Source organism: Festucalex cinctus, chromosome 3, assembly GCF_051991245.1.
Source record: "Festucalex cinctus isolate MCC-2025b chromosome 3, RoL_Fcin_1.0, whole genome shotgun sequence".
Lineage (NCBI taxonomy): Eukaryota > Metazoa > Chordata > Actinopteri > Syngnathiformes > Syngnathidae > Festucalex > Festucalex cinctus.
In genome coordinates, this window is record NC_135413.1 from 25615590 (window position 1) to 25642012 (window position 26423).

At 39.8% G+C, this 26423-nt stretch overlaps 1 protein-coding gene and 1 long non-coding RNA gene across 4 annotated transcripts; one reads left to right on the forward strand and one right to left on the reverse strand.

The window, feature by feature from the left end:
* Positions 1-185: 185 nt before the first annotated feature.
* Positions 186-8229, reverse strand: nr2f2 (nuclear receptor subfamily 2, group F, member 2). 3 transcript variants are annotated; one of them, XM_077517090.1, is made up of 3 exons: positions 7894-8229; positions 3818-4345; positions 186-2411 (listed from the first exon to the last, which is right to left on the reverse strand). In XM_077517090.1, exons 1-3 carry the CDS (start codon positions 7931-7933, stop codon positions 2137-2139), a joined length of 843 nt encoding a protein of 280 aa, XP_077373216.1. In that variant the 5' UTR covers positions 7934-8229; the 3' UTR covers positions 186-2136. The 3 variants fall into 3 exon arrangements, with proteins under 3 accessions (XP_077373216.1, XP_077373214.1, XP_077373215.1); XM_077517088.1 differs by lacking the exon at positions 7894-8229 and adding an exon at positions 4822-6082 and having other exon boundaries at positions 3818-4363; XM_077517089.1 differs by lacking the exon at positions 7894-8229 and adding an exon at positions 4822-6080.
* On the forward strand, positions 7387-15858 carry LOC144016230 (uncharacterized). The gene is made up of 3 exons (XR_013282866.1): positions 7387-7684; positions 9413-9564; positions 14856-15858. It is a non-coding gene; the product is annotated as an uncharacterized LOC144016230 (long non-coding RNA).
* The last annotated feature ends 10565 nt before the right edge of the window (positions 15859-26423 follow it).

Here is a 26423-nt window from a genome sequence, read left to right on the forward strand (position 1 = left end):
GATTAAAAAAAAAAAAAAAAAGTTTTCTTGTCTCTATATATATTAAAAAAATGTGATTGGAGTAGTTTTGAGAATTGCTCCCGACAATTAAATCCAAATACTAAATAATATAACAATTGAAGAAAGGTGATCTCCCCCACCATTCATCCGTCACGAGGAGGGGGAAAAAAAGCCATGAAAAGATATGAAATTCATAAATTATAATTTAATACCAAGAACAAATTTACAGCAGAATGCTTCGTTGTACAATAAGCTAACACAAAACAAACAAACAAACGAACGAACGAGAATCGTGTTCAACTATTAGAAACTTTTGCGCACACGCACGCTCACGCGCACACACACACACACACTCACAGGTATCACTTGCAATGAATTCATCATCATTTAAAAAAAAAAAGTATCTATACGTTATCAATACCCTGCAGTCATATATTTTTTATATATTTATATAAAAAAGTGGGTTCATAATTACAATCATGTATCATTCTCTGGTCCACGTGTGTGTGCGTGCGAGTGAGTGTGATCCCGATTTTTTTTTGTCTTAATATTTTTGTTTTTCTATGTGTGAAATTATGGCCTCGAAACAATTGAAAAGATTGTTCTCTCTCACACACGCACACGTCAAAGCACCCCTAAAAAAAAAAACTGCTCACCCTGTTTCAAAGTCCTCATAAGCTGACGAACTTTCACTTATTTGTGTCTCTTTTTTTTTTTTTTTAAGTCTGTGTAGGTCGTTAAATACAAGGGCTCGTGTGTAGTGAACGCACAGATTATATCTATACACCCCCCCCCCCTCCCCACCCTACAACACCCCACCCTCAATAAAAAGAAAGAACATTTACATTTATATAGCAAAGAGGGTAAAATAGGTTAGCGACCTGTGGCCATGCATTCACAGTCTAAATATACATGAAAACAAAACAAAATGAGAAAAAGGAAACCAAAAAAAATGTGGCTGTAATAGTAATAATAATAATAATAATAATAATTAATAATATGTATGTATGTACAGAACTCGTCAGTGCTACCGAGCCGACACTCCGTTGGAAAGACGAGCGAAAATGATGGCAACCACACATTTGCTCCGGGCCACGCGGAGCTGCTAGAAAAGAAACAAGTTGACCTATATTTACAACAATACTGCCTCGCATCGGCATGCTCGCACGGCCGATTCGCTCATCTTAAGGGTGCACAATCGGGGGAGGAAAATCCCCACCCACCACCGCCACCACCACCACACACGCACACTTTCACCATGCAGGTTGTTGTGGACAAATGGCGTCATGCTTGTCAGGCACTTCAATCGAAGAAAAGGGGAGGTTTGCTTTTTTTTTTTTTTTTTAATTCCAACATTTAATACTGCTATTAAACACCACATCGTCTTGGCTTCTCGACTTTGATCACCTCCCCTTTCATGTAATCTTGTAAACGAAACGAGTTTTAAGGCTGCCAATCGTTGAACGAGGACAAAATAATGCAAAAATATTGTTCTTGGTTGAGAACGTACATAATAAGTGCGCTTGCAAGCATGAAGCTTCTCGAAGATGACAAAAATTCTACAACAACTCCTATTGCTGTGGTTTTAATTTCTCTCTTTCTTTTTTTTTTGTGTTTTGTTTTGTTTTGTACACATCATTCCCCACGTGGATGGAAAATACGACACTCACATATTAAGCCGGTTTAGAACCAGAGAGAGAGAGAAAGAAAACAAGGAGGAAAGTACAAAACGCACGCACGCGCACACGCACAACTATACATTTGGACACAGGACACAAGTGATATAAACAAAATTCCCTTCCTTTTTTTTTCCAACATAAAATGCACTTAATACTTGAAATGTCCTCAACAAAATCTTCTTTTTTTCATAAAAAAAACAAAACAAAAAAAAAAAAACACTTTTCAGTTCAGTCAGTCAGTGAGTTGGTGTCCTTTTTTGGAGTGGAAGGAGGGAGGGGAAAATTCACAGTTTTTTTGTTTTTTTTTGTTATGTTTGTGTCCTTCCAATATTCCTTCAGAGCACAAAAAGAAGCAGCTAAAAATCATCGTGAATCGTCCTCTCCTCTCAGCAGCCCCCCTCCCCTTCACCACACGCACCCACCCAACACCCAACACACCAGCACCATCCTCCTCCTTTTACTGAATGGACATGTAAGGCCAGTTAAAGCTGCTCCCCGACAGCAACATGTCCCTGATGAGCGTTTCGATGGGGGTCTTACCTACCAGGCGGACGAAAAACAACTGCTCGATGACGGACGACGAGACGGTGCGCAGCGAGGGCAGACGCAGCAGCAGCTTGCCGAAGCGGGTGGGCTGGTTGGGGTACTGGCTGCGGACGTACTCCTCCAGGGCGCACTGGGACTTCTCCTGCAGGCTCTCCACGTGGGCCACGTCCGACAGGCCGCACGCGTCTGGGGGAGGGGGTGGGGTGGGGGGGTGTCGGGGAGAAAACAAACAAACATTTTTTAATTTACATATGATGCTTCTTGTGTATGTTGGTGCAAGGTGCAAGAAAGAGAGGGGTTGTTATGGTGGTCTGACCTTTAGGGAAGACCCCCCCCCATACAGCCCCCACCCCCACCTTCCCTCCTCACTTCACATTATCACAAATGAGTTTACAATCAACTTGTGTTTGTTTTGGTAGATTGGTGACAAGAAATGTCATTTTATACAGCTATAATTTTTCTATTATCAACTTATGTTTTTTTTTATAGTTTGTCTAACAGTAAACGTACTAATAATAATCCTTACATATAAAATATTAAAATATGGGCTCAGTGCTACCCAATATAGTGACAATAAGCCATAAAGAAAACACATTTTTCATTGTTCAAAAAAATGTAAAATTTCAAAGCAGGACCCCCCCCCCCCCAAAAAAACAACAACAATTAAATAAATAAAATTCTAAATATATTTTACAATAATAAATAAAATGCTTGGGCGACACTGAGTTCTGACGGGGCTTTAGCCCCCGCTAGCCCCGCTTTAGCACCATCCCTGGTTCCTTCCATTTTTGGTGTTTTTGTGCAATACAATTATGGTAAAAATTTAGGTCAATATTATATGAAAATAATTTCTAATGTTTTTTTTTATTGCACAACAAATGTATTATAGTTAGTTTGTTGTTTTTTGTGCGATATGTTGGTTACATGTCATATATATTAAAATTATAAAGCTACATCTCAAAAAATGCATAACATAGCTACTTTACATTTTTATATATTGCCGGTAATAATTGTGGGAGCAGCACAAATTAGCATTTTTTTTTTTTTTTTTTTTAGCTATACATATAGCAACAATTAGCCAGTCTACATATTGTTATACTGTTTTATATTTATAGCCATCCCTTTTGGATGGATCTAATGTTTAAAGTTTTTCACTTTCAACTAAATTGCGTTTAATTTTTGTCATTTTTTGTCAACAGCACAAGTAGTCACGAGAAGCCTATATGTTTCAGTATGTTTACATGTTTTTCCATTGGGCAACATATGCATTAGCTAGTTTTTTTTTAGCATTACAAATTTCAAATATTTTTTTTGTCTGTAGCCCCTCCTTATATTTGTACACGTTATTTACACAGCATGTCGCCAATAACAAAACATTAGCATTCAAACTTGACATCCCCTTCATCCACATGCACACGCAATATTAGGCTTGTCTTTCTCTGTCTCTATCATTTTGGTACCCCCTCCCCCCATCTGTCTGAGCCCCCCACCACCTCACGCACACATCATTTATATCTGTCAGCGGCCCCCAAACAAGACTCGGGGTGACAAATGGCGGAGCAAGAGAGCAAGAAACGCGCCCATGATCTCACCTGTGGTGAAGAGCACGATGGCCTTGAGGCAGCTGTACTCGGCCGAGTCGACGTGCAGCGCCTTGAGCTTCTCCACCTGCTCCTGGAAGATCCGAATGTGGTCCATGAAGGCCACCACGCGGTCCGCCGACATGGGCGAGGCGTGCAGGCCGGCCGCCGCCAGCAGCGGGGCCACATGCAGCGGCATGGAGCACTGCGCCGCGTTGAGCACGAACAGCTCGCTCCACGTCAGCCGCAGCAGGGCCACCTGGTCGGTGATCTGCAGGTCCGGGAAGAAGGGGATATTCCGGGCCCACTCCACCGCGCTGAAGAGCATGCGCGCCGCCAGTTCGCAAATGTTCTCGATGCCCATGATGTTGTTGGGCTGCATGCACTGGCTGCCGTAGCGGGACGTCGGGTAGGGCTCCGCGCGCAGCAGCAGCGAGATATATCCCGAGAGGTACGAGTGGCAGTGCAGCGGGTCCCCGTTGGTCAGCGCGAACTGGCCGTGGTGCGGCTGCGTGGGCGGCACCCGTCCCCTTTGCACGGCTGCAGTAAAAAGAGAGACTACAGATATTGAAGCCTGAATTCTGCACGTCAAGCGGCGGCCGATAGCGGCTCGCAAAATGGCAGCATTATAAATAACACACGAGCACGTAACGGAGCACAAAGGCGTAGTGGAACCCGCGACCCGCGCGGGTGTATTTTGCAAGAATACTCCACGCACACTCGGTAAACAATAGAGCTCGAGTGGACGCCGACTCGAGCCTTTATGCTATTTTCGTCAGCACAGCTGCACACATTCGATGTTTACAGTTATATTTCATCGTTTAAGGTGAGAATATTACCAGAAAGAAAAAAAAAAAAAAAAAGATCCAGCGGAGCTCCCCCGGCTCGAGCGGCGACACAAGGCGGCACTGAAGCACGCTCCGGCCGGCCAACTCGCCAGGGAGCACCCGCTGTATCGCACACAACACCAACACACACAAAACCGAAAAGGTGAGGTAAACAAAAAGTCCCAATACCTTCCCGTCTCATGCCGACCTTGAGGCATTTTTTGAGGCGGCAGTACTGGCACTGGTTGCGGTGGTGCTGGTCGATGGGACAGTTCCGGTTGGCCCGGCATGTGTACGTCAGGTTCCGCCGCACGCTGCGCTTGAAGAAGCTCTTGCAGCCCTCGCAGGTGAACTGGCCGTAGTGCTTGCCGCTCGACTTGTCCCCGCACACCACGCACTCGATGTGCTGCGGCTGCTTGTCCGCCTGCTGCTGCGCGCCTTGGCCGCCGCCGCCGCCGCCCGGTGCCGACTGGCCGTTGTTGGGGCCGCCCTGCGCGGGCGTCTGCGGGTTCGGCGGCGCCACCTGCGCGGCCGTCAGACCCAGCTGGCCCGGCTGAGCGTTGCCCAGCGCCAGTCCGCCTTGAGTCTGCGAGGAGAGGGCGCCCTGGGTGTCCGCCACGTCGTCCTGGGAGCCTCTCCACACTACCATTGCCATATCTGCCTCTCAGTCAACGGGGGGGAAACTTTTTGCTCGGCCGTTTTGTCTCTTTTTTGACCTTTTCGGGGGGGTTGTCGTTCCACGCGCCGACCTGGGAGGCGGGAGAAGGGGTGGGGGGTGAGGGGGGGGGGATGTCACCACAGCCGAGACGCCGCGCTCGACGCTCCGCTCGCGGAATGAGTCGACTCGACGACGACGAGGAAGAGGAGGAGGAGGCGGAGGAGGAAGAAGACGACGACGGCGAGGGGGAGGCTGCTTCTCACCAGCGAGGCCGAGTCAAGGGGGCTCCTACCGCCGGCCATCCAGCACCCCCGTCGGCGGGGAAGGTGGGCCGAGTGCCGGGACGAGAGCGAGCAAGCAGCATGGACCGGCTTGGCTTTTTGGAGGGAGGAAGAGGAGGAGGAGGAGGACGAGAAGGAGGAGGGTAGGAAAAGGGGGGGCGAGGATGGAGAAGATCGGCGGTCGAAATGTGGACCAACAAGATCCGGGTTGCGAGTCTGGAAGAATTCTCTCCACTTAAAAAAAAAGGGAAATAAAAATAGGAAAAATCCGCTTCTTGAGCCAGCAAATGTAGAATCCTCGCGTCTCCTTCTTCTCCTTGTCTTCGGTGCGATGAAAATATGATTCGAATGCGGTCGAAAAAGGCGAATCAAAGTGCGGAAATATGTTAAAAAGGCGGTCGAGGAGGCTTTTGGCTTAAGAGGAGCACGGCTGGCAGAATGCTTTCTCTCTGATCAGCTCGCTGAGCTTCTCTATATAGTGAACTTTGACACGACTGCTGCAACTTAGCACACGTTGCCATGGCGACGCTCTGCCATATAAGGCAGGCGGAGTGTGTGTAGGACCGCCCCCCTCGCTCCCCATTGGCTGCTGAGGCGCGGCTGTGCCACTTGGTGCTGAGCCAAGACGCGGCCGAGGTCGAGCCAGGGCCGCCGGGTCCTAAAAGGAGGCGGATTTCCAGGAAGAAGGGGCGAGGGGGGGGGGGGTTCTTCTTCTCAGCCATACCGAACATGAAAAATATGTCTCACACTGTCTTAGATATCAACATTAAACACAAATAAAGCAACTGTTGACTTTTATCTTAATTTTTAACAACATACACACAAAGGGAAAGAGGGTGATTACTTACATTAAAAAAAATGTACAAACATTTTTTTATAAAATGCATTAAATAAAATGTGTACAATATTTAAAAGTAAAAAGAATATTGTTTTCTGTACATTTTATCATTCATATTCAGACACAACCTATGCAATTGTGTACAATAGGAAAAATAAAAAAATAAGTAAATAAATTAAAAAATCTACACATCTCATCATAGCACATAGGCTACTATATAATTTTGCACATCAACAAAAAGTGAGATAAAATATAAAATGCAAATAATTATACAAGTAATTCAAGTACAAAAATGTGGATTTTCTTTTATCTCCCATTCATTCACATTACTACAACATTTTGTGCATACAGGTAAACAAAAAAAGTAAATCAACTGTATAGTCTACATATATTTTTTAAAAATGCCAAAAAATAAATCAAATGTCCCCCCAAAAAAATAAAACAAATAAAATGTATGTGCTCTGTGATTGAGTGTTGCAGCTATTCGTGCACGCGTCCCGCAACCGCGATCAGGTTTTGCGATCCAGAAATTGGAAGAAAGGATAGATGCAAAACAAAAATGCTCTCCATTCAAAGACACACTCCAGCTCAATAAGCCTCACGGATAAGATTTGAAAATATTCACAAATAGGCGGATTTGTTACTTATTGTACATCATATTCCTATAAGGTGACAAATTAAAAAAGACATTTTATGTCAAAAGATCGTCCCTACATAAAAAAAAACCCAGATAATTAAAATTATAAACCCATATGTTCAATAAATGATTCAGTAGAAAATAGTCCACATGCTTTCTGTTATTGTCAATAAAGTTTCCCCCAATATTATTATTAAAAGCCAGGCTATGACCTCATTCATGACCACAGGCTGTGACACTTGAACTCTTGTGTGTGTGCGTGCTCGACTCATTGTGGTCCCAGCGCAGTGTCTGGCTGCCCCCTAGCGTCTAAAAGTATATTGCACGCACGCCCGCCCGCCCCGCGTTCATTGCGAGGCGCGCGCTTGTCGACGCTCCACAAGCTGCCTGCTTTCAGTCGTCAGCTCGCCGCAGCCTCGGAGTCGGACCAACTCGAACCAGCGACCATTCGCGCTGTTGGACAACTTGGATTTACTCCATGTGTATTTATAAGCCGATTCTGCGATTTATTATTATTATTTTTTTAATTCTAAACGAATCATCTGCTAATTAGCGTGGGTTTGTCGCTTTTATTTGCTGATTCTGCAAATAAAAGAAACGCTTCTTAAATATTTCGAGGCAGCCTGGCTCCAGTTAAGGTAAGTATACATTTTTTTTGTACACTTTATGAACATAAATTAGCATTAAAAGTAAATATTGGCGGCGGGGTTTATTTATATTACGCGGGCTTGCATTTTTTATTTTTTTTGCATGCATTTCCCGTCAACTTAAATTACAAATATGATCCAAATTGTGTATGCAAAGTGATTTTTAATAGTGATTATGTTGTATACGGCATCACACCTACCAAATGCATACGATGCTGACTCGTCCGTGGCGGGGTGCATCTTCTCTCCCCTTTTCAAATCTTTAATTTGGAGTGAGAGTGCAGGCGGGCTTCTTCTCCACACATGCAAAAAAAAATAAAAAAAATAAAAATCAAAGAAGAAAATAATTACAAAAAATAACCCCCAAGAAAAACAAGAAAGAATTCGTCGTTTATTACAAAACAGTCATGTCTTTGCGTGCAAAAACTTTGCAGGGAGCTCGCAATAAATTCATCTGGAAATTTATGAAGTCAAATTCAAAAGGCTTGTGAATAATTAAGACCAGCACGACGACGAAGTATAGAAAGAAACATGCCGGGCGCCTTTTCTCCTTCATACAGCGGGCAAGCTGCACAAAAAAAAAAAAAAAAAAAGCTTTGTGTGGGATGTAGTGAGCAGAAAGGGAGGGGGTGCTGGTGGGAGGAGGGGGGAGAGAGCGAGAGGGGTGGGGTGGGGGGGGGGGGGCACCTGTCTGTGTACATTCTGTATGGGGAAACATGCATTATATGTGACATATACGTCCACATATTTCAATACTTAGAGCTCATTTAAGCATGCAAATGGCGCCGTTTAAATGACTGTAATAGAATACAAGATAATATCATAAATAGCCCACAGGATAAACTGGCGGCAATTAAACGGCACTTACGTATCATAAAAATAATTTTAAAAATATTTAAGCCATTATTATAATGACGGGTATTTGCTAAAGGCGACCAAATACTCTGTAATCTTAATTTCAAATTAATTTTGAGGTTATAAAAAATGAATAACATCAATTAGTCTCTCGTGCAGAATAAATTATGATACGTTGAAAATGATAGATTTATTTATTTTAAAAATGTTTTTTTATTGCATGCTAATTCATTTATTGTATTTTATTTATTGTATTTTCCTTGCGGGTTGTAACACTTTATGGTGTGTGATTAGCAGTTGTTGTCCCTTCAGGCGGAATGATGGACACACGCACACACCCATACACACGCACACGCTACATCAAGTGTGTGTGCACACAACAATCGATTAGGACCAGACAGACACGAGGATGTCGCCGTGTACTTCATATTTACTGATCACACACACACACGCACGCTAATGATTTTCCCATGTTTGTAGAACAAATCTCGCGCACACACGCACGCACGCGCCACAGCACGTGAAATGACGCAATGAGCGGCAGGCGTGCCAATCGATAAATAAATACATTAGATGTATCAATAAACATGCAATATTAGTATTTTAATATATAGTGATTTTAGTTAATATTTTTTTGAGTAAAGTAAATATATATATTAAAAATAAATATATAAATTCACACGTGACCTGCATGCTCGAGGTCATCCCAAAAAGAAATGGGCAAGTTGATGGATCATAATCAATCGTGTTAAGACGTCACCTTTCCGATAAAGTCACACAAAGACAAAAAAATAAAAATAAAGTCAAAGGAAATGTGTGTGAGAAGGGGGGGGGGGGGGGTCGTTTAATGTTATCTGTGCGCAGATAGCGGACCAGTGACCCCGGGGGTCCGCAAAGTTCCCGGCCTGATTAACCTCAGCAGAGCCGCGCCGGTGCAAAGGTTAACCCGCCTAATCAACTTCAAGAGGGCCACTCGCTCACGTCAGCAACTGCAGGGACACTTGAAACATATTCAGGTAAAGACATTCATACAATTATTATTTTCAATTCAGAGTCGTTATTAAATCCACTCAATGACTTTTTTTTAAAAATCATTATCCTATATTATTATTATTGTTTGTTTACACTTACTGTCTGTTGTATTTTGCCTTCTTTGTATTAATAAGCAATGTACTATAAAATGACGTTTTTTTTTTTATGGCTGTCCCGTTTTCTTGACAATTTGATGATTATGATTTGAATACTAAGCACCGTTTCATACTTGACTGTGTATTGTAGTTTTGATATTCTAATAAAGTGGATTCAAAGAAGCATTCATCTTTTCAGATGTATACTAGAAGTTCTGTGTACCATAATATTGTGGCTACAGATACAACAACAGCTTCAAATAAGGGCTAATTTCATTGTTTTATGGTGACAGTGTGTGTGTTTGTTCTTTCCATATACAGCATAGTAGCAAGCGTGGCCAAATAAGCAATAATGCGAGTGTTAATTGCGATGTGGATCCATTCATAAAGTTGCATTCGCTGTTAGCTAGCGGGGTCCATTTGCCGCCGACAGACGACAGTAGCAATTTGCACAGATCGAGATCAATTTGTCTCAATGATCACTCTTTAGGCCCACTGCCAGCCTGCTTTCGTCTTGCTTGTCGGAATCACAAGCTCCATTGCTGACGAAGCGGCAAGTAAGAAAGGAGAGCTGGAAATGGAACTGGAAAGTACAAGTACAAATATTTTGTTGCTGCATACAGTTTTCAGGGTTAAAAGTACTTGACATGGAGATTTGTTGCTGTAGATGTATTTATTTTCCTTGAAGGTGGAATAGTGGTGAGTGGTTAGCGCATCTGAGGTTGTGGGTTTGAATCCGGCTTTCACGTGTGCGGTTTGCATGTTTGCCAGAGTACAACAACTTCCTCCCGCATTCCCAAACAAGCACATCCATAGTTCAAAGTGAACTCTCCAAAGTAGGCTGTCTACTGTACACTGTGCTTCTACATCTACTTAAGTACAGAGTGCAAGTATTTTTGCCACCACTGCTGTAAAGGACCCCCCCCACCACCACCACAACCCCCCGCCCCCCAAGAGAAGCTGCTGCAGCTGGAGTGCCCTTGACTCAAACTGTGCACACATTTTTTTTTCTTCTTTTTCTTCTGAGGTGTCCTCTGTCCAGCAGACGGCAACTTAAGTGACAACAACTGAAGGTGTCGTCATGTTAAGGTGGTACTGAGGGAACTATAACCATACAAGCAATAAAATAAAATAAAAAATAAAATAAAAAAAATAAAAAAATAATAAAAAAAATAAAATAATAAAAAAAATAAAAATAAAATAAAATAAAATAAAAATAAAAAAATCAGATAATAATGCGCAGTGTATTTAGGAATTCGAGACTAAGTGCAATTTCAGGAGAAATTGCGCGGTAATGCTGAAAGCTGAATGCTAAGATTTGAATGCATGTGGAATGCTTATGAAGTAAATTGAGAGATAAATTATGAAATTATGACCTTCTGGTTACTGGACAGTGCGCTTTACCAACTGTGCCACAAAGCAGTATCAGCCACCTGGCAATGATAATAAATTATATGTATGGAAGTGGGCGTGGAAAGTGATACTTAGAAAAAGTTGTCTGTCCTATTGAAAATGAATGGAGAAAAGTTGATATTCCAATTTAAATTGAGCAAATACTCTAAGTAATGTGGAATCAGATGATATATACCCCGGAAAGGCGTGAATTTTTGAAGATAGTTGAAATTTGAACAGTGTAAATTGGAAGTATTATGTGGGAGTTGTTACACTGCAAAAAAGTGTGGAGAATAAAAATCACAATAACATATGTAATGCTTCAGCATTCCCACAATAATGTTGGACCACCTCTCAAGCTTCCCAAATGATAGTCGTGAAACCTTTGTTTACAGTTTTCAGACAAATTTGTGTCTTTTATATTTTTATGTATTCATTCTGGACATCATTTATATTTCTGGATCGATTTTTGTGATCGTATAGTAGTTTTTCATGTCATATGATTTTATTTTCCAGAGCAAACACTTTCCACTTTCACTACTTTTCAGTTTTTTTTAAGCTTCAAGTAATTATTTATTTCAAAATCACGAGTCGTGTATTTTAGATGATTTGGATGGCTGAAATAAAAATAATTTAAAACCAAAACCTCGTCTGTCCTTCCTGCGAATGCCGCATCTATATGTTGTAAATATGTTTCACATTTCACATGCTTTCTAAGCAAGAGAAGAATGTGCAAAATGTGTCCAACACTTTGCGTCACTCGGATAGATTGACAATTTAAGTTACTAAATTATCTCTTGATGACTTTAAGTGCTGCACATTTCCCACCGTGACGCGTGTTTCAAGTGAAGGTGAATGGAGAATTCAGATTTACTTGGTTAGGGAAAATAGAAACCTGACGTGTTAGGGGGCCACATCAAAACTAGAACATGACGCACAAGAAGACTTGCTAGATAGATTCAAACATGACCTTTATGAACCTTATGTTCTAGAAAATGGGCTGCATGAGCTTATAGAATTAACGACTCATCATTCCTCCTTTTTCATGAATACTCAAAATCATCATCAAACTTCGTCATTATAAGACCTGCTTCTGATTGGAAGTCATTTGGAGGAGGAGCCGTGTTTTTTTTTTTTTTTATCCCTGGAATTTTGCCTCAATTGGCAGTTTTAACCAAAATGGACGACTTACTGATCCATTTACAGACATGTCCACCAAATTTTGCATCCATCAGTGAAAAAGTGATGCCGGGGAAAATTTGTTTTCCTCTTTCATGTCTAATCCTCAAACTAATTATTAAAACTATACCCACATTAGTTTCTTTATTTAAAAAGGACAGTGTGCAGGTACATTAAAAGATGGTTGCAGCAGATTTAGCAACATGCTAATTCTGGTGCAAGTTCATATTTACAACAATAAACATAAAAACAACTCACATTAAAAAGACATAAATCACAAGGAATATTAACATAAAAGTACAACATTGCCAAATTGCAATAAACAAAAATGACCTCATAAAAGGTATGAGATGGGAAAGGCAACAAATCTTGGAAATTTGCCAAAATGGCCGCTTCAAGCCAAAATGGCCGACTTCCTGTTAATTTTTGTGTACATGTCCATGACTCTACCGCTGTAACTGGTGTCAGGAGTTAGTTCTTTGCAACTTTCCAGGGGGCGCTACTGAGTGACTTTTGATTGGTCACAATCAGGGATGGCGCTAAATCAAGGTTGGGGGGGGGGGGGGGGGGGGGTTCCCCCAGTTAGGCCCCAATTAAAGTCACTGCAGCATTTTATCGATACAGTATTCTAAAATATATTTACCGTACATGTTGTTTTCTCCCCCCCCACCCGATTTATCAGTCAAGCCCCCCTTTAGCTGCAGGAGAGAAAAAAAAAATCCTCGAGCTGTCCCTGGTCACAATGGATCAATCCACTCGAAAAAAAAATAAATAAAAAGGTTAGCATTCTAAAGCATTCTGAGCCCCCCAAGAGTAATTCTCAGGAAGAATCCTAAACAACGATTACGACAGAACCCTAAACAGAAGATGATGAAATAACAACACAAGTCCACGTTGTTGTTTGTCCGCATGAACGAGCAGGCCTGGAAGAAAAGCCGTAAATGGCGGTGGAAGGCGAGGAAGACTGGCTGGATGATGGCATTATAAACGGGTGTAATGTTCAAGCAGCAGCAGCAGCAGCAGCAGCAGCAGGCAGAGGGAAACGCGCCCTCGGGCCAAAGCATGAAAGCAAGGGCGGCCGCACATTGTGCTGTGATAGAGCTGAGAACACTCGTCTGGCTTGTGATGCAAAGTATCAAGAGGAATTTTTTTTTTCAACGTGACGGGAGAAAAGAGCTGCGGGCGGTGCTGGTGTTCGGGAGCTTGTCACTTGTTTTGCTATTGTGACTATTCAACTTGGAGACGAGTGGAAAGATGTGATTTATGTTTCCTCTTATCTGTGCAAAGCTGCAATCGTCTTATTCTTACCAGACATAAATCACCGTTTTGAGCGTTTTTCCAAAACTGAAAACTTGTTGCTGGCATGTAAGCAGCATGAAATTTGGTAGAAACGTCTATTATGAGAAGGCCTACAAAAGGAAGTGCATCATTTTAGTTTCAAGCAGCCATTTCAGAGGTCATTCAACACAAACTCGTCCCACAGAATTTATGCAACAGCTACCAAAATTCAACTACATATGCGAGACCGGCAGGAAGGCCTGATCGGAAAATAGCTCACTAGTGATGAGGCATTGTGATTTTCTAGGAACGTTGGAGAAGTGATCATGAGAAAATGTAAGCAATTAAAGAGATTCTTAGAAATAACATGTTGCATAGTATTTATTTGTTTTCTAATCATTGTGAGAAATCTTAAAGGTCATTGAAGGGATACTTTACTTATTTAGCCATTTTTGGCAGTCAAACAATATTTTGCCAATAATAAATTTGATATTTTCATTATTTTTCCATGTACAATTACTACCTTTAAAAACATATTTTGCAACTTGCTGTTGACTGAAAATGACATCACAAGGGCTCAGGTAACCAATCACATCTCAGCTTGTGAATGTCACAAGACCAAACCGAGAAAACAGGTGAGCTGTGATTGGTTACCTGAGCCCTTGTGATGTCATTTTCAGTCGACAGCAAGTTGCAAAATGTGTTTTTAAAGGTACTAATTGTATGTGAAAAATAATGAAAGTATCACATTAATTATAGACAAAATATTAACTTTTTATTGATCTAATGGGCTAAATCAGTGAAGTATCTCTTTAATTATAAAATGAACAAAAAATATTACTACAATTCCTCTAGTGATTGCTCCACCCCCGTTTCAAGACATACACTTTTGCGTCAACCAAATTGGTGGTGGACTTAGCCAGTCTTTCCCCCCCAGCTCAGATAATAATAATAATAATAATAATAATAATAATAATAATAATAATAATAATAATAATAGTAATAATAATAATAATAATAATAATAATTACGTGAATATACAATTGATTTAATTTGGGCAAATTTGTTTCAGAAATGTATATCGAATTAAAAACGAAAGATTCAAGCCATGGCCGAAAAGACACAAAGTCTGCCATTTTGGTTCTAAACAGCCATTTTAGAGTAATTTTGGTCATTTTCCAATTTAGCATCAACGTTTGCATTAACACATTTTGTTCAAATTAAAACCCGTATATATGATCTGATAGTAGATCATCATTAAAATATTTTGTGTTATGGATTTGATGTTTATTCTGCTTATTTCCATTTCTTAACCTCTTGCTCCTCACAAGGGTCGCGGGAGTGCTGGAGCCTATCCCAGCTGGTTTTGGGCAGTAGGCTGGGTACACCCTGGATTGGTCGCCAGCCAATCGCAGGGCACACACAGACGAACAAGCATCCACACTCACGAGCACACCTGGGGACAATTTGGAGCGCCCAATTAACCTGCCATGCATGTCTTTGGAATGTGGGAGGAGACTGGAGTACCCGGAGAAGACCCACGCAGGCACGGGGAGAACATGCACCAGGAAGGCCGGACCTGGACTCGAACTCGCGTCCTTAGTACTGGGAGGCGGACGTGCTAACCAGTCAACCACAGCCCTATTCTATTTATTTATTTATTTATTTATTTATTTATTTATTTATTTATGTATATGTAATTTTATGTTTTTGTTTGTTTATTGTTGTGTACTTCCTTACAATGTTTGTTTTGTTCTTGTTTTACTATCTTTACTGCATGAGCGATTTCTGTTCCATGTACAGCACTTTGAATACAGCAATGCTTGTTCTAAAATGCTTTATAAAAAAAAAAGTTGTGCTTTAATTATGAGGAAATTGTCAACAAAGACACTTTTCTCAGGGCTGGGAAGGAAATTCCATGGGGAAGGGTTCCCTGAGCCGTCGGACACAATCACAAGACGACAGCCCGCGGCGACTTGAAAGGTCAGCGAGTATCACTTTCACTGGTAAGAAGAAGACTTTAGAAGCACGGCGTCAACGGGTCAAGTGGCCACCAGATAGACTTCGCTTAACACCGTCTTGCCTTACAAACAAACAGTGTACGGAAGAACTCAAATAGAAACTTTAGGATAATAAAGATTCTGATTTTGAAGTCCCTCCGGACGTTATGACGTCACTGCTGTTTGTTGTTAGCATTACAGATATCATTGACGAAGTAATTTGCATATTTGGAGAGTTCTCATAAGACCATTGAACCTTGTGAATAGTACTTGCAATCGACAAACAAATCATATTGATGAGAAAGTTACACAATACAATAAATAAATAAATAAATGTGTTTGATTCATAATTAACAAGACAAACTTTTCAATTAAATTTATTTACATTTATTGTTGATTTATTTTAGGGAGGTGAAATTTCCCTCCCATGTTTATTTTATTTTATTTTTAGTATTTGGCTAATTATTATTTTTTTTCTTGAATTGGTTGGTTGATTTATTGAAAAATAACGAAAACAAAAAAAATTACATTTAAATGCACTTATTCTATGAAATAACTATAGCCAATATTTAGAAATGAAAATAAATTCTTCATTTAATTATCCATCCATCCATCCATCCATCCATCCATCCATCCATTTTCTTGACCGCTTATTCCTCACAAGGGTCACAGGGGGTGCTGGAGCCTATCTCAGCTGGCTTTGGGCAGTAGGCGGGGGACACCCTGGACTGGTTACCAGCCAATCGCAGTCATTTAATTATAAAAATAAACAATTTCACATAGTTCAGCAAGGAAAATTATTAAATACTGAAAAAGGTGAAGTCTTATATTTTTCAGTCTTCTTCACCCCAATCTGTTCATTGTCATAAGAATTCATATGCAGGAAGTGGGTAGCTCGAAAAGTGCACACGTTGTTGCTCATCTCAGGTGTTTGGCCGTGAGTTTGAACTTGCTCATGTGAGTGGCATCACATATCAAGCAAAAAGCAATGTGTGTCTCCATGCATAGTGACAAAGTGCTTATATTTAGTACGGGGTCGGGCGAGTACGCGGAAGTGACAAATAAACACAATTTCTCTTTGCAAGTAGCTGGGAGCAACATTTACTAGGAAGAAAGCAAACGCTTGTCGAATGACATGTGGCAACTTGAGACCTGTGCACGTTATTACTGACACAAAGTCATACTATGTCAGTTTGTTTTTAAACAGATTCATGGCATTTTGTCGTGTAGTTATGTTACATCAATGACAATTTAATAGAATTAAGGGGTGGGAAAAATATGCCCTACCGAGCACTGACAGTATATTTTCAAGAGTTCTGTGGGATTTTTTTTTTTTGCACAAATTAAGCTTTATTATGAATTTCTCCTAAAAAATGTGTTTTTTAAATTAAGTTATTTTTAATTAGTTTTCAGTGTGGTTCTGTTTGTATTTGTTTTAGTTACTTAATAAATACTTGGGTTTAGTTTAGATTTAGTTAGTTTCAGTATTATTTTTTTCTTATTTTATGTGTTTTACTTGTGCACAATATTTAAAAAAAACACCATGTGAGAGATGTCATCTGAAGGTGCTTTCCTATTGGCTGCTGCTAGATGACATCACTTCTGTGTGACACACTTTCAAACGTCCTTATTCCAGTTAATATCGAAATAAATGTACCTTTAATCACATTAAAAAATCATCCCCTAAGGCTCATGCATTGAATTAATTACCAAAGACTAAATCGAAGGAGGGCGGCATGGAGGGTGAGTGGCTAGCACGTCCGCCTCCCAGTTCTGAGGACTCAGGTTTGAGTCTTCCTGTATGGAGTTTGAATGTTCTCCCCGTGCCCGGGTGGGTCTTCTCCGGGTACTCCGGTCTCCTCCCACATTCCAAAGACATGCATGGCAGGTTAATTGGGCGCTCTCAATTGTCTCTAGGTGTGCTTGTGAGTGTGGATGGTTTGTTCGTCTCTGTGTGCCCCGCGACTGGCTGGCGACCAGTTCAGGGTGTACACTGCCTACTGCCCAAAGCCAGCTGGGATAGGCTCCAGCGCCCCCGAGCAAGCGGTCAAGAAAATGGATGGATGGATGGATAAAACAAAGGACATCTTTGCTATAATTCTAGTTAGTTTTTGATAGTTTTGCAAACATAAAATGTAGTTTCAGCTCGTTTTCGTTTTTTTTTTTTTTTTTTTTTTTTTTTTTTTTTAAAGCATTTTCGTTCTTATTTTATTTTGTTAACGAAATTGTTTTTTGAATTTGAGTTTTAGTTTTTCCTTAGTTAACCATAATAACCTTGGTCTGGAGAAAGCAGCCTTCAAACATGAGACAACTGAAGCAGTTTGCTCATGAGGAGTGGGCCAAAGTACCTGTTGACAGGTGCAGAAGGCACTTGCACAGCAACAACATTTGGTTGGAGTGATTAGCACAAAAAGGATGCACAACAAAACCGATTTATCATTTTTTGTCCAGCCAGTTTTACGTTTGTCCACTTCAGATTGTTCCAAGTTCTTTTCTTTATCAAACTATTCGCAACAATTTTGTCCGCGTGATGTTATCAGCGAGTTAGTAAAATTCTGATAACACCCCAACTCACTAGTGATTTAGTGCTGGGAAAAGGAATTGAGTTTATTCAAATAGCATGAAAATAATACCATAAACCATCAGGCTGATGGTCATAATATGGGTTCACGTAAGTGGGTCGGAAAAAAAAAAAAAAAAAAAAAAAAAGTAGAACCCATTCCATCAAGCTAATTGCCTGTTTGTGAAGAGGGAGCAAACTTTTCCAAGCGGCACTCCATAATGGAAGCTTTTTCTTAATCATAAATAGAGCTCTTGTATCCCACGGGGACTTGCTATTCTAATTTACAATTGAACTAAAGACCAAAGCTATCAATCTTTCACAGACATTTTATCCCCCCCCCCTCGCTTGTAATTGTGGTGGCACAGCCGTAAACAAGAGAGAAAAGGCAGCACAGACTGATCGCTGGAAATGACATATTAACGCATAAGCACTCTCATTCACTTTGCACTTGATTGTGGGTGGACGCACACGCACACACGCGCACACACATACGGACCTCGTAGTGTAATGAGGGCAATCGTGTGACATTTGTGAGAAATCCAAGCGACTGAAGAATGAAGGCATCCTGCCAACGTCAGAATGGAAGCGTATTGAGTGAGATAAGAAAAGTGATAAGAAAAGAAAAAAGGATTGTTAATGGACATTTTACTTAGATGTAATGATTTTTAGGGGCCATTATTAATAAAGTCAAGGATCATAGTATTGTTTGATTCCTAGATACTTTGGTCATAAATACTTAGGCTTAGATTATGATGTAATATTTGATGACAAATAGGGTCTATTTACCCGCATTTCCCAAAATGATCAGTCATCAATTTTTCTCTGTAACTCAGTAATATGTTTGCCTCTTCTACTAATACTTCCAATTCCATCACCTCCATTGTTTTTTTTTTTTTTTTTCTTTCTCAATTTTGAACATTAGTCAAGTTCAAGTCACAAAGGTCAGAGTCCATAAGTTCCAAGTTCTAAATTCAGATGAGATCAAGAGTAAACTTTAAGACAGAGAATTAATTTTCATTACCACAAATATTAAAGGGGTGCTTCACTTATTTAGCCCATTATGGCAATAAAAAGTTAATATTTTGTCTATAATTAATTTGATACTGTCATTATTTTTCATGTACAATTAGTACCTTTAAAAACACGTTTTGCAACTTGCTGTCGACTGAAAATGACATCACAAGGGCTCAGGTAACCAATCACAGCTCAGCTTGGTTTGGTCATGTGACATTCACAAGCTGAGCTGTGATTGGTTACCTGAGGCCTTGTGATGTCATTTTCGGACGAAAGCAAGTTGCAAAATGTGTTTTTAAAAGTACTAATTGTACATGAAAAATAATGGAAAATATCACATTCATTATAGGCAAAATATTAATGTTTGACTGCCAAAAATGGCTAAATAAGTAAAGTATCACTTTAAGGAAATCTCATTTTGCTCAACACTCTTCTTAGATGGCATGCAACTTTTGCTTTATTAAAGCGTGTTCAGGTTGACAGGCCCTGAGCAGCCAGGCCTGAAAACAGGTGGGAACTGTTATTTTCTTTCCCTAATATAAATACAAATATGTGGAAAACAATGTGAAGAATACAGACGGGCGGCGGCGGCTTACCTCTTTTGTGGTGTCTCTGCAAGTGTCAAACAAAGTTCGACATGTCCAAAATTGCCTTATTTCAGAATCTGCAGGTTGCTTCATGTTTGTTTTTTGAAGACGTTTGGTTGGTAAAACCAAATTTTAAAACCCCGCAGACATAACTGAAAGAAAAAAAGACTTTCGCGCTTGCAGTCAGGTTAATCAATCACATGGCTTGCTGCCCGGTTGCCATGGTTATCAATGCCAATGCTGGTCTAGTTTGATCTTCTGCCAAACTTTATTTCAAGTATCTTTCAAAGGAGGATGGCAATTTTCAGGACTAAAAACAGTCAGACTCGGTTGAGTAGTCAGTGAAAAGTAGTCAGTGTACTGTAATTGTAAATTTATTGTTGCCTCAAAATACTGCAAAGACACAGAAAATACAAATACAAGATGACCACTGCGTTGCTAAAGAGGCTGAGGGTAAAGGTGATGGACTGGCCAAGCTTCTCTCCAGACCTAAACCCTATTGAACATCTTTGGGGATCCTCAAATGGAAGGTGGAGGAGCGTGCACTCTAAAAACGGTTAAAAACAAACAAAAAACAACTATGGATGGAAAATGGACCGATCCTCTACTTAGGTCAATTGGACCCAACTTTGAGTAAAAAAAATTGTTCTTTTAATGTGAAACATCGCATAAACATTGATCAAATCCTTTACTTGGGTCAAAAAATTATGCCATTTTGGATAAAACAACCCAGAAAATTGGGTCAAATGGACGCATAAAGTGGATCGGTCCATTTTTGAACAATAATTGGCTTACTTTTGACCCAATTGAATTTAGAGTGTAAGATCTTGAACATCCACCAGCTGCGTGATGTCATCATGGAGGAGTGGAAGAAGAGTCCAGTGGCAAACCTTTGATGGTGGACGATAATGGTGGCCACACTTTGTGTCATGACTAGGGTCATGAAAGGGTTATGTTTTTGTCATGTTCATCTGGTAATACGATATGTGATGTCAGGAGCTATGTGATGTCAAGAATCTTTAATCTCGTTATCTAGTCAACAGCCAATCAGATAATTCCATGTCAGTCCTGTTACCCACATGTCTAGCCACAATCAGATAGCTTCACTGTCTAAATAAACTGAGTGTGTGTTTTGTCGGATTATTACCTCTGTTCCTCTGCGCATCTCCACAGCCCAAGGGGGCTTGGCGTTTCGTGATTCTCGATGCATTTTCGTTGTTTCTCGTCTCGTCAAGTTGTTCTATGTCTCGATGTTATGCGAATAAAGAGTTAAAATCGTATTTTTTTTTTCTGCGTGTTTGGGAGCCAACCCCAGAACGTAACACTTCGGACATTTTTACTTTGAGGTGTACTCACTTTTGTTGCCAGGCATTTACTGTTACTGTTAATGGCTGTATTTGGAGTTATTATTGAGGGAACAATAATGTTACATTGTTATAAAAGCTGTACGGCTGACTATTCATTGTGTCAAACTGTCATTTCTTCCGCGCTCAGGATAGCATATAATGATGCTAAATATGCTAGCGCACACAACGCGCGACGGATACTTCCAGATGCTGTGCTTGGGGGAGGTAACGGGTCTCAGATCGGTATCATTCTGTCATCGCGCTACCACGGACCCGCCGACGCACTCGGTGATGCAACATCACGGCGATGCCTCTAACGACGAGCCTTCTCGCTGACGAGTTCATGCAGAAACTCTCAATGTCATCGGCCAAAGATAAGAGGTGAAGAAAGCGCGGCATTGTGCGGCTAATGACGGGCTGCCGGCCAGCTTTGGAGATGTCACAGGTCAGTCATGTTAAGAATGTGTGCGCCCAATCATCCGCTGATCTCTATCGTGACTTGGGCACAATCGGGGGTGCTGATGAATGGACAAAGAGGTCCTTGGATCGTCACATGACCGCTTTTCGGCAAAATGACGATGAGATTTGCAGTCAAAACAGCAAGTGTTGAAGAACGACACTCATCTGAGCGATGATCTTAATCACTGAGTTGAAATGATTTTCACTGTTTGTCATTTTTATTGTTAAGTGTTGAATTTCCAGACAAACTTCGGTATTGGAAATGTTGGAAATAAGGCTGAACGTGAGGACAGCTTGGAGTTAGAAGTTCTGGGTTTAAATCTCAGCTTAGGAATTTCTGTTTCAGACAAACTAACTACAGTATTGTGATAATAACCTACATTAGGGGTGTCAAAATTAGTGTGTTAATTTTGAGTTAATAGTGCCTCTGCACAAATAATTTTTTAAACGTGCGACAACAACGCAGCAGACGCTTCCACGTCAAAATAATAATGCATTATATTTGCGGAGACTGGGGTCAAAGTCTATTTTACAATTTTACAAAGTTTTTTCATGTTAAAGATGAGCTCTTAATATGAAAAGAAAAATGCACTGAGCCGTCACTAACATCTTACAAATGCAATTATGCCATCTAGTGGCAGAAAACTGTTTTTACAGTACAGTACATCTTATTAATTTTAACTCAATTTATGAATTATTATGAAATTACTGTATTAATGACAAAAATGAAGCCATATTAGTTTAACATTTTTTCCACTTGTTAACAAGAGTATGAAACTTAGAAAAAAAAACTTTTATTGTACATTTTATTGTACTTTCATAACAGATATAAAATATGTGATTAATTGTGAGTTAACTATTGAAGTTATGCGATTAATTATGATCAAAAATTTTAATCGCCTGACACCTCTAGTTTTCAACAATACAGGACTGTCTCAGAAAATTAGAATATTGTGATAAAGTCCTTTATTTTCAGCAATACAATTAAAAAAACAAAAATGTCATACATTCTGGATTCATTACAAATCCACTGAAATATTGGACATTGGCTTTTTATTATTTTAATATTACTGATTATGGCATTTTGTTTTACTTGGTCTGAGGAAATATTCTAATATTTTGAGATAGGATATTTGAGTTTTATTAAGCTGTAAGCCATAATCAGCAATATTAAAATAATAAAAAGCTTTCCAATATTTCAGTTGATTTGTAATGAATCCAGAATGTATGATATTTTTGTTGTTTTAACTGTATTACAGAAAATAAAGGACCTTATCACAATATTCAAATTTTCTGAGACATAGTCAATGAATCAATCAACCAACCTACCAACTGACAGACGGATGGACGGATGGACCAACCAACCAACCTGAGGACACGGAGCAGAGCAAGAAGTGGCTTGATGAGTCCTGAAAAAAAAAAAGAAAAAAAAAAAAGAACAAAACGATAAAAGTATGAATTGTATTTTCCCTCACAGAGGCAGCACTTCGTCACCTAGCTGCCAATTTACACTTGTCACATTGTGGAACAGATCTGTGTAATCGTCATCAAACACAAGTAGATCGCTAGTCCCTTGAAAATGGCGCATCCTCACCCAGTTTAGCAGCCAAGTCATGTTCAAACAAATTCAAACAAACGCATATATTTACTTGGTTATTAAATTTCACACTCAACGGGGTAAACTAACAGCATCCAAGTGATTGGAAAGTCACATTACAATAATATGTCCACTTTAAAATCCAAATAGTAAAAATATAAATCAACAATGAGGAGAATGAGGAGGTGAATTTCAACTGTCATACCAGCTGACAAATCGTAACGAGGGACTTTGTACTCCACACGAGTGTCAATTTGATCTCCTCGAGCCCACGTCTGACATGCAGCGTGGTCTCACATTGGAGTCTTTGGACAAAGAGCCCCATCCGGTCTGGGGGCCATTTGTCTGCTTTTACGTTATCTGAAATCAAACGCTCTATTACGCTGCCAGCGTTTACGTACAGAACAATCGGGCCGGCTCCAATGTGGCCACGCGTACAAAAAAAGGCCGCTGACATTTATACCCGGGGATGCCGCCAGTGTTTGCAGCATAATGGGATGGATGAGGACGCTTTATTACAGGGTAGTCGGGTGATGTCGTTCTGTTTACAAATATAGAAAATGGAAATTATGGCCAACACAAAAACGACGGGGCCGTCCAAGGATTTTCAGGGGAGAATCGGGAAAGCTTTCCCAGCTCGTGCGACCTTCCTTTGCTACAATAAAGACGGCCGGCAATTAAGCCTCGCCGTCAGCGTTGGGCTTCTTGATTGGAGTGGCTTGCAGACGGAGGAAAAATTCAATGCATTCGAGTACTTAAAACCTCCTCTTTAATATCAATAAATGTAGTGTATCATTTCTGTTGGACTTTCATTTCGACCGCCATTCATGCGTGGCCATGAGAGCAAAAGTGTGAAAACAGTCTTTTCTTTTGCAAGAGAATTTCCTCTACCGCCAGGTTGATTATGAACTTCAATTGAAGGTAGTGTAAAAATTGTCAAGTGTGTTATTTGGAGTAGCTCAGTGTACATTGAAGTATCATATAATCAGCTTTTGACACGCTGGATTTGTAAAGAGCAAGGAAATGTATTTCCACTGTTTGAAGTTTATACCTTAGTGTCAGGGTTACCCGTTTGACATCTATTAAACACGACACAAACAGGAGAGAAGACACTCAGTTCAGGGCTTGCGAGGAGAGGAACTGACTGATACAATTCACTCCTGCACTTTCTGAGGATTCCTCTCCTCACCCTCTCTATTTATTTGGTTTTTCACACCCTTTCCAGGCATAGTTGTAACACAGTCTACTTGTTTGTCTATGTGTTGTGCATGTGCGTGGAAGATTGCTGAGTACATGTGTGGTCAAGTTTGCAATCATTTCTTAACAGAAAACAGGCGACCTCAGCAGACTGGCTTGAACCATTCTGCTGCGTTAGATGTTGTGGTGTTTCAGCTTTTTGAGTCATCTTCAAATAGACAGGCTATGTGAATGTGAGTGGGACCAGAGCATAGCATTCTTCATTGCAAGCAGAAGCAGTTCTTCATTGCATCAAATGTATAATAACTTATTATTTACACTTATTCCTACACTTAGCATAGTTTTAAATGAAAAAAAAGAAAAAAGTCCATGTCCAAGTCAGGCAAATGAACGACCACTGTCTTTATGATAAAAAATGGTTTAGTGTGTTCCAACAGTGTTCCTTTGATGTTCATTTTTTTTTTCATTTGATTGTTTTATTTATAATTTAGAATATTTACCAAAATGATAACTTGACTGTGATTGGTCGCACACCATTTCTCATGGATACATATAAAATCACAATTTTTTTACATTAAGAAAACACGCTAAAAAAAGACTCCCAACGTACTAAACACAGGGCTATTTACAATGTTGCTTTTCTTTTCCCACACTGGTCCTCAAGTGTCAGGTTGCTGCTGCTGGTATATCGATACCACTTACAGAATGCGCTTGTTCATCCTCGCTTCGCTTTTGTCGCCATGCCAAAGCAATGAGATCAGTCGAGGTGGCTGCAAATCCTATAAAAGCGGAGTGGGCCTTCGGAGTTCACAGACAAGATAATGACATTAGCCATTGTGCGGACAATGCCGTGTACACAATGCGTCACCACATTCAGAGTGAGGCGTATAGGATTCAGACATTGAATCTTCGTCGTCATCCATTGAACATTTGTCACATTCTTTGGCGACCTTGGTTGCTCCACTTTGTTCACTCGAGCATGAATGGTTATTGGTGATGTATATATTTGGATGAACACTGTAAAAAATGATTCATATTTACTTGAAAAAACCTAGTAAAAAATTCACTCATTAATTCTAAGTATATTTTACAAGGAGAGTTGTGATTACATTTTACCAGTTAAAAAAAATAATAAAAAAAAATAAATAAAATAAAATAAAATAAAAAAGCTACTCAAGGGTTAAGGAACAAACCCACAACCTGCAGGCTGGGAAAGAGCCGCTCTACCACCTGAGCCATGCTACTCCTGCTGTTAATATATTGTTACATTTCTTATACCTCCAAGAGACATAGTGCAGTATAGTGGCAGCAAGAGCGGCATGACTCAGGTGGTAGAGTGCCTGTCTCACCAGGTCATCAGTTTGTTCCTCAATGCTTGAGTAAATAAAAAAAAAATCCTAACCTACTCAAAACTCTCCTTTTAAAATGTATTTAGAATTTTGAAAAAAAAAATCCCCTCTGCAGTAGGACTTTTAATGCAATTTAATCAACCTGCTACATTATAATTTCCCTCCTGTTACTTAGTCACTGTACTAGGCTCTTATTATGGAATACGTGTTGGTTTCCTCGCCTTTTATATTTTACATTATCTATATAAATATTTATTGTCTATGTAATCATACATAATTATACATTTTATAAATTTACGTTAGCTAATGTAACTAGGTATTTAACTCTTTCTTTTTTAACCTAAATGTTGTAAGGTGAAATTTAATCTCTTACATGGCAATAAATTCTATTCTGATTCTGATTATGGGGAAAAACAAGAAATAACAACAAATTAACGAGTTGTTTTTTTTTTGTGTGTTTTTTTTTTCAAGTAAATATTGCACATTTTTCCCTATATATCCTCCTGACTACCAGGAAAAAAAAAAATATTGTCCAATCATGTTTATTTTGATATTCCCCAATCTTTGTGAAATAACTGGAATACTGCAAAATAAATGTTTGAAAAAAAAAAAAAAGTTTTTATTTTTAAGCTATGATGTGTCTACTACAGAGGACATTTTTAAAAACTTAAGTGCTAGGCTCAAATTCAGTTAAAATAATTCAAACAATACTTTAATGTGTATTTAAGAGTTTTATAGAAAACATGCTAACAACATTTAAAGCCTAAATTCGTTATACACTTAATAT

Excerpts from the sequence above, each read along its gene's own strand:
- nr2f2 (XM_077517088.1), bottom strand. The coding sequence starts at position 5,287 with ATGGCAATGGTAGTGTGGAGAGGCTCCCAGGACGACGTGGCGGACACC. Across the intron at positions 4,364-4,821 it reads GGTCGGCATGAGACGGGAAG|TCTCTCTTTTTACTGCAGCC; the intron begins GTATTGGGACTT and ends CAATATCTGTAG. Across the intron at positions 2,412-3,817 it reads CATCGTGCTCTTCACCACAG|ACGCGTGCGGCCTGTCGGAC; the intron begins GTGAGATCATGG and ends CCCCTCCCCCAG.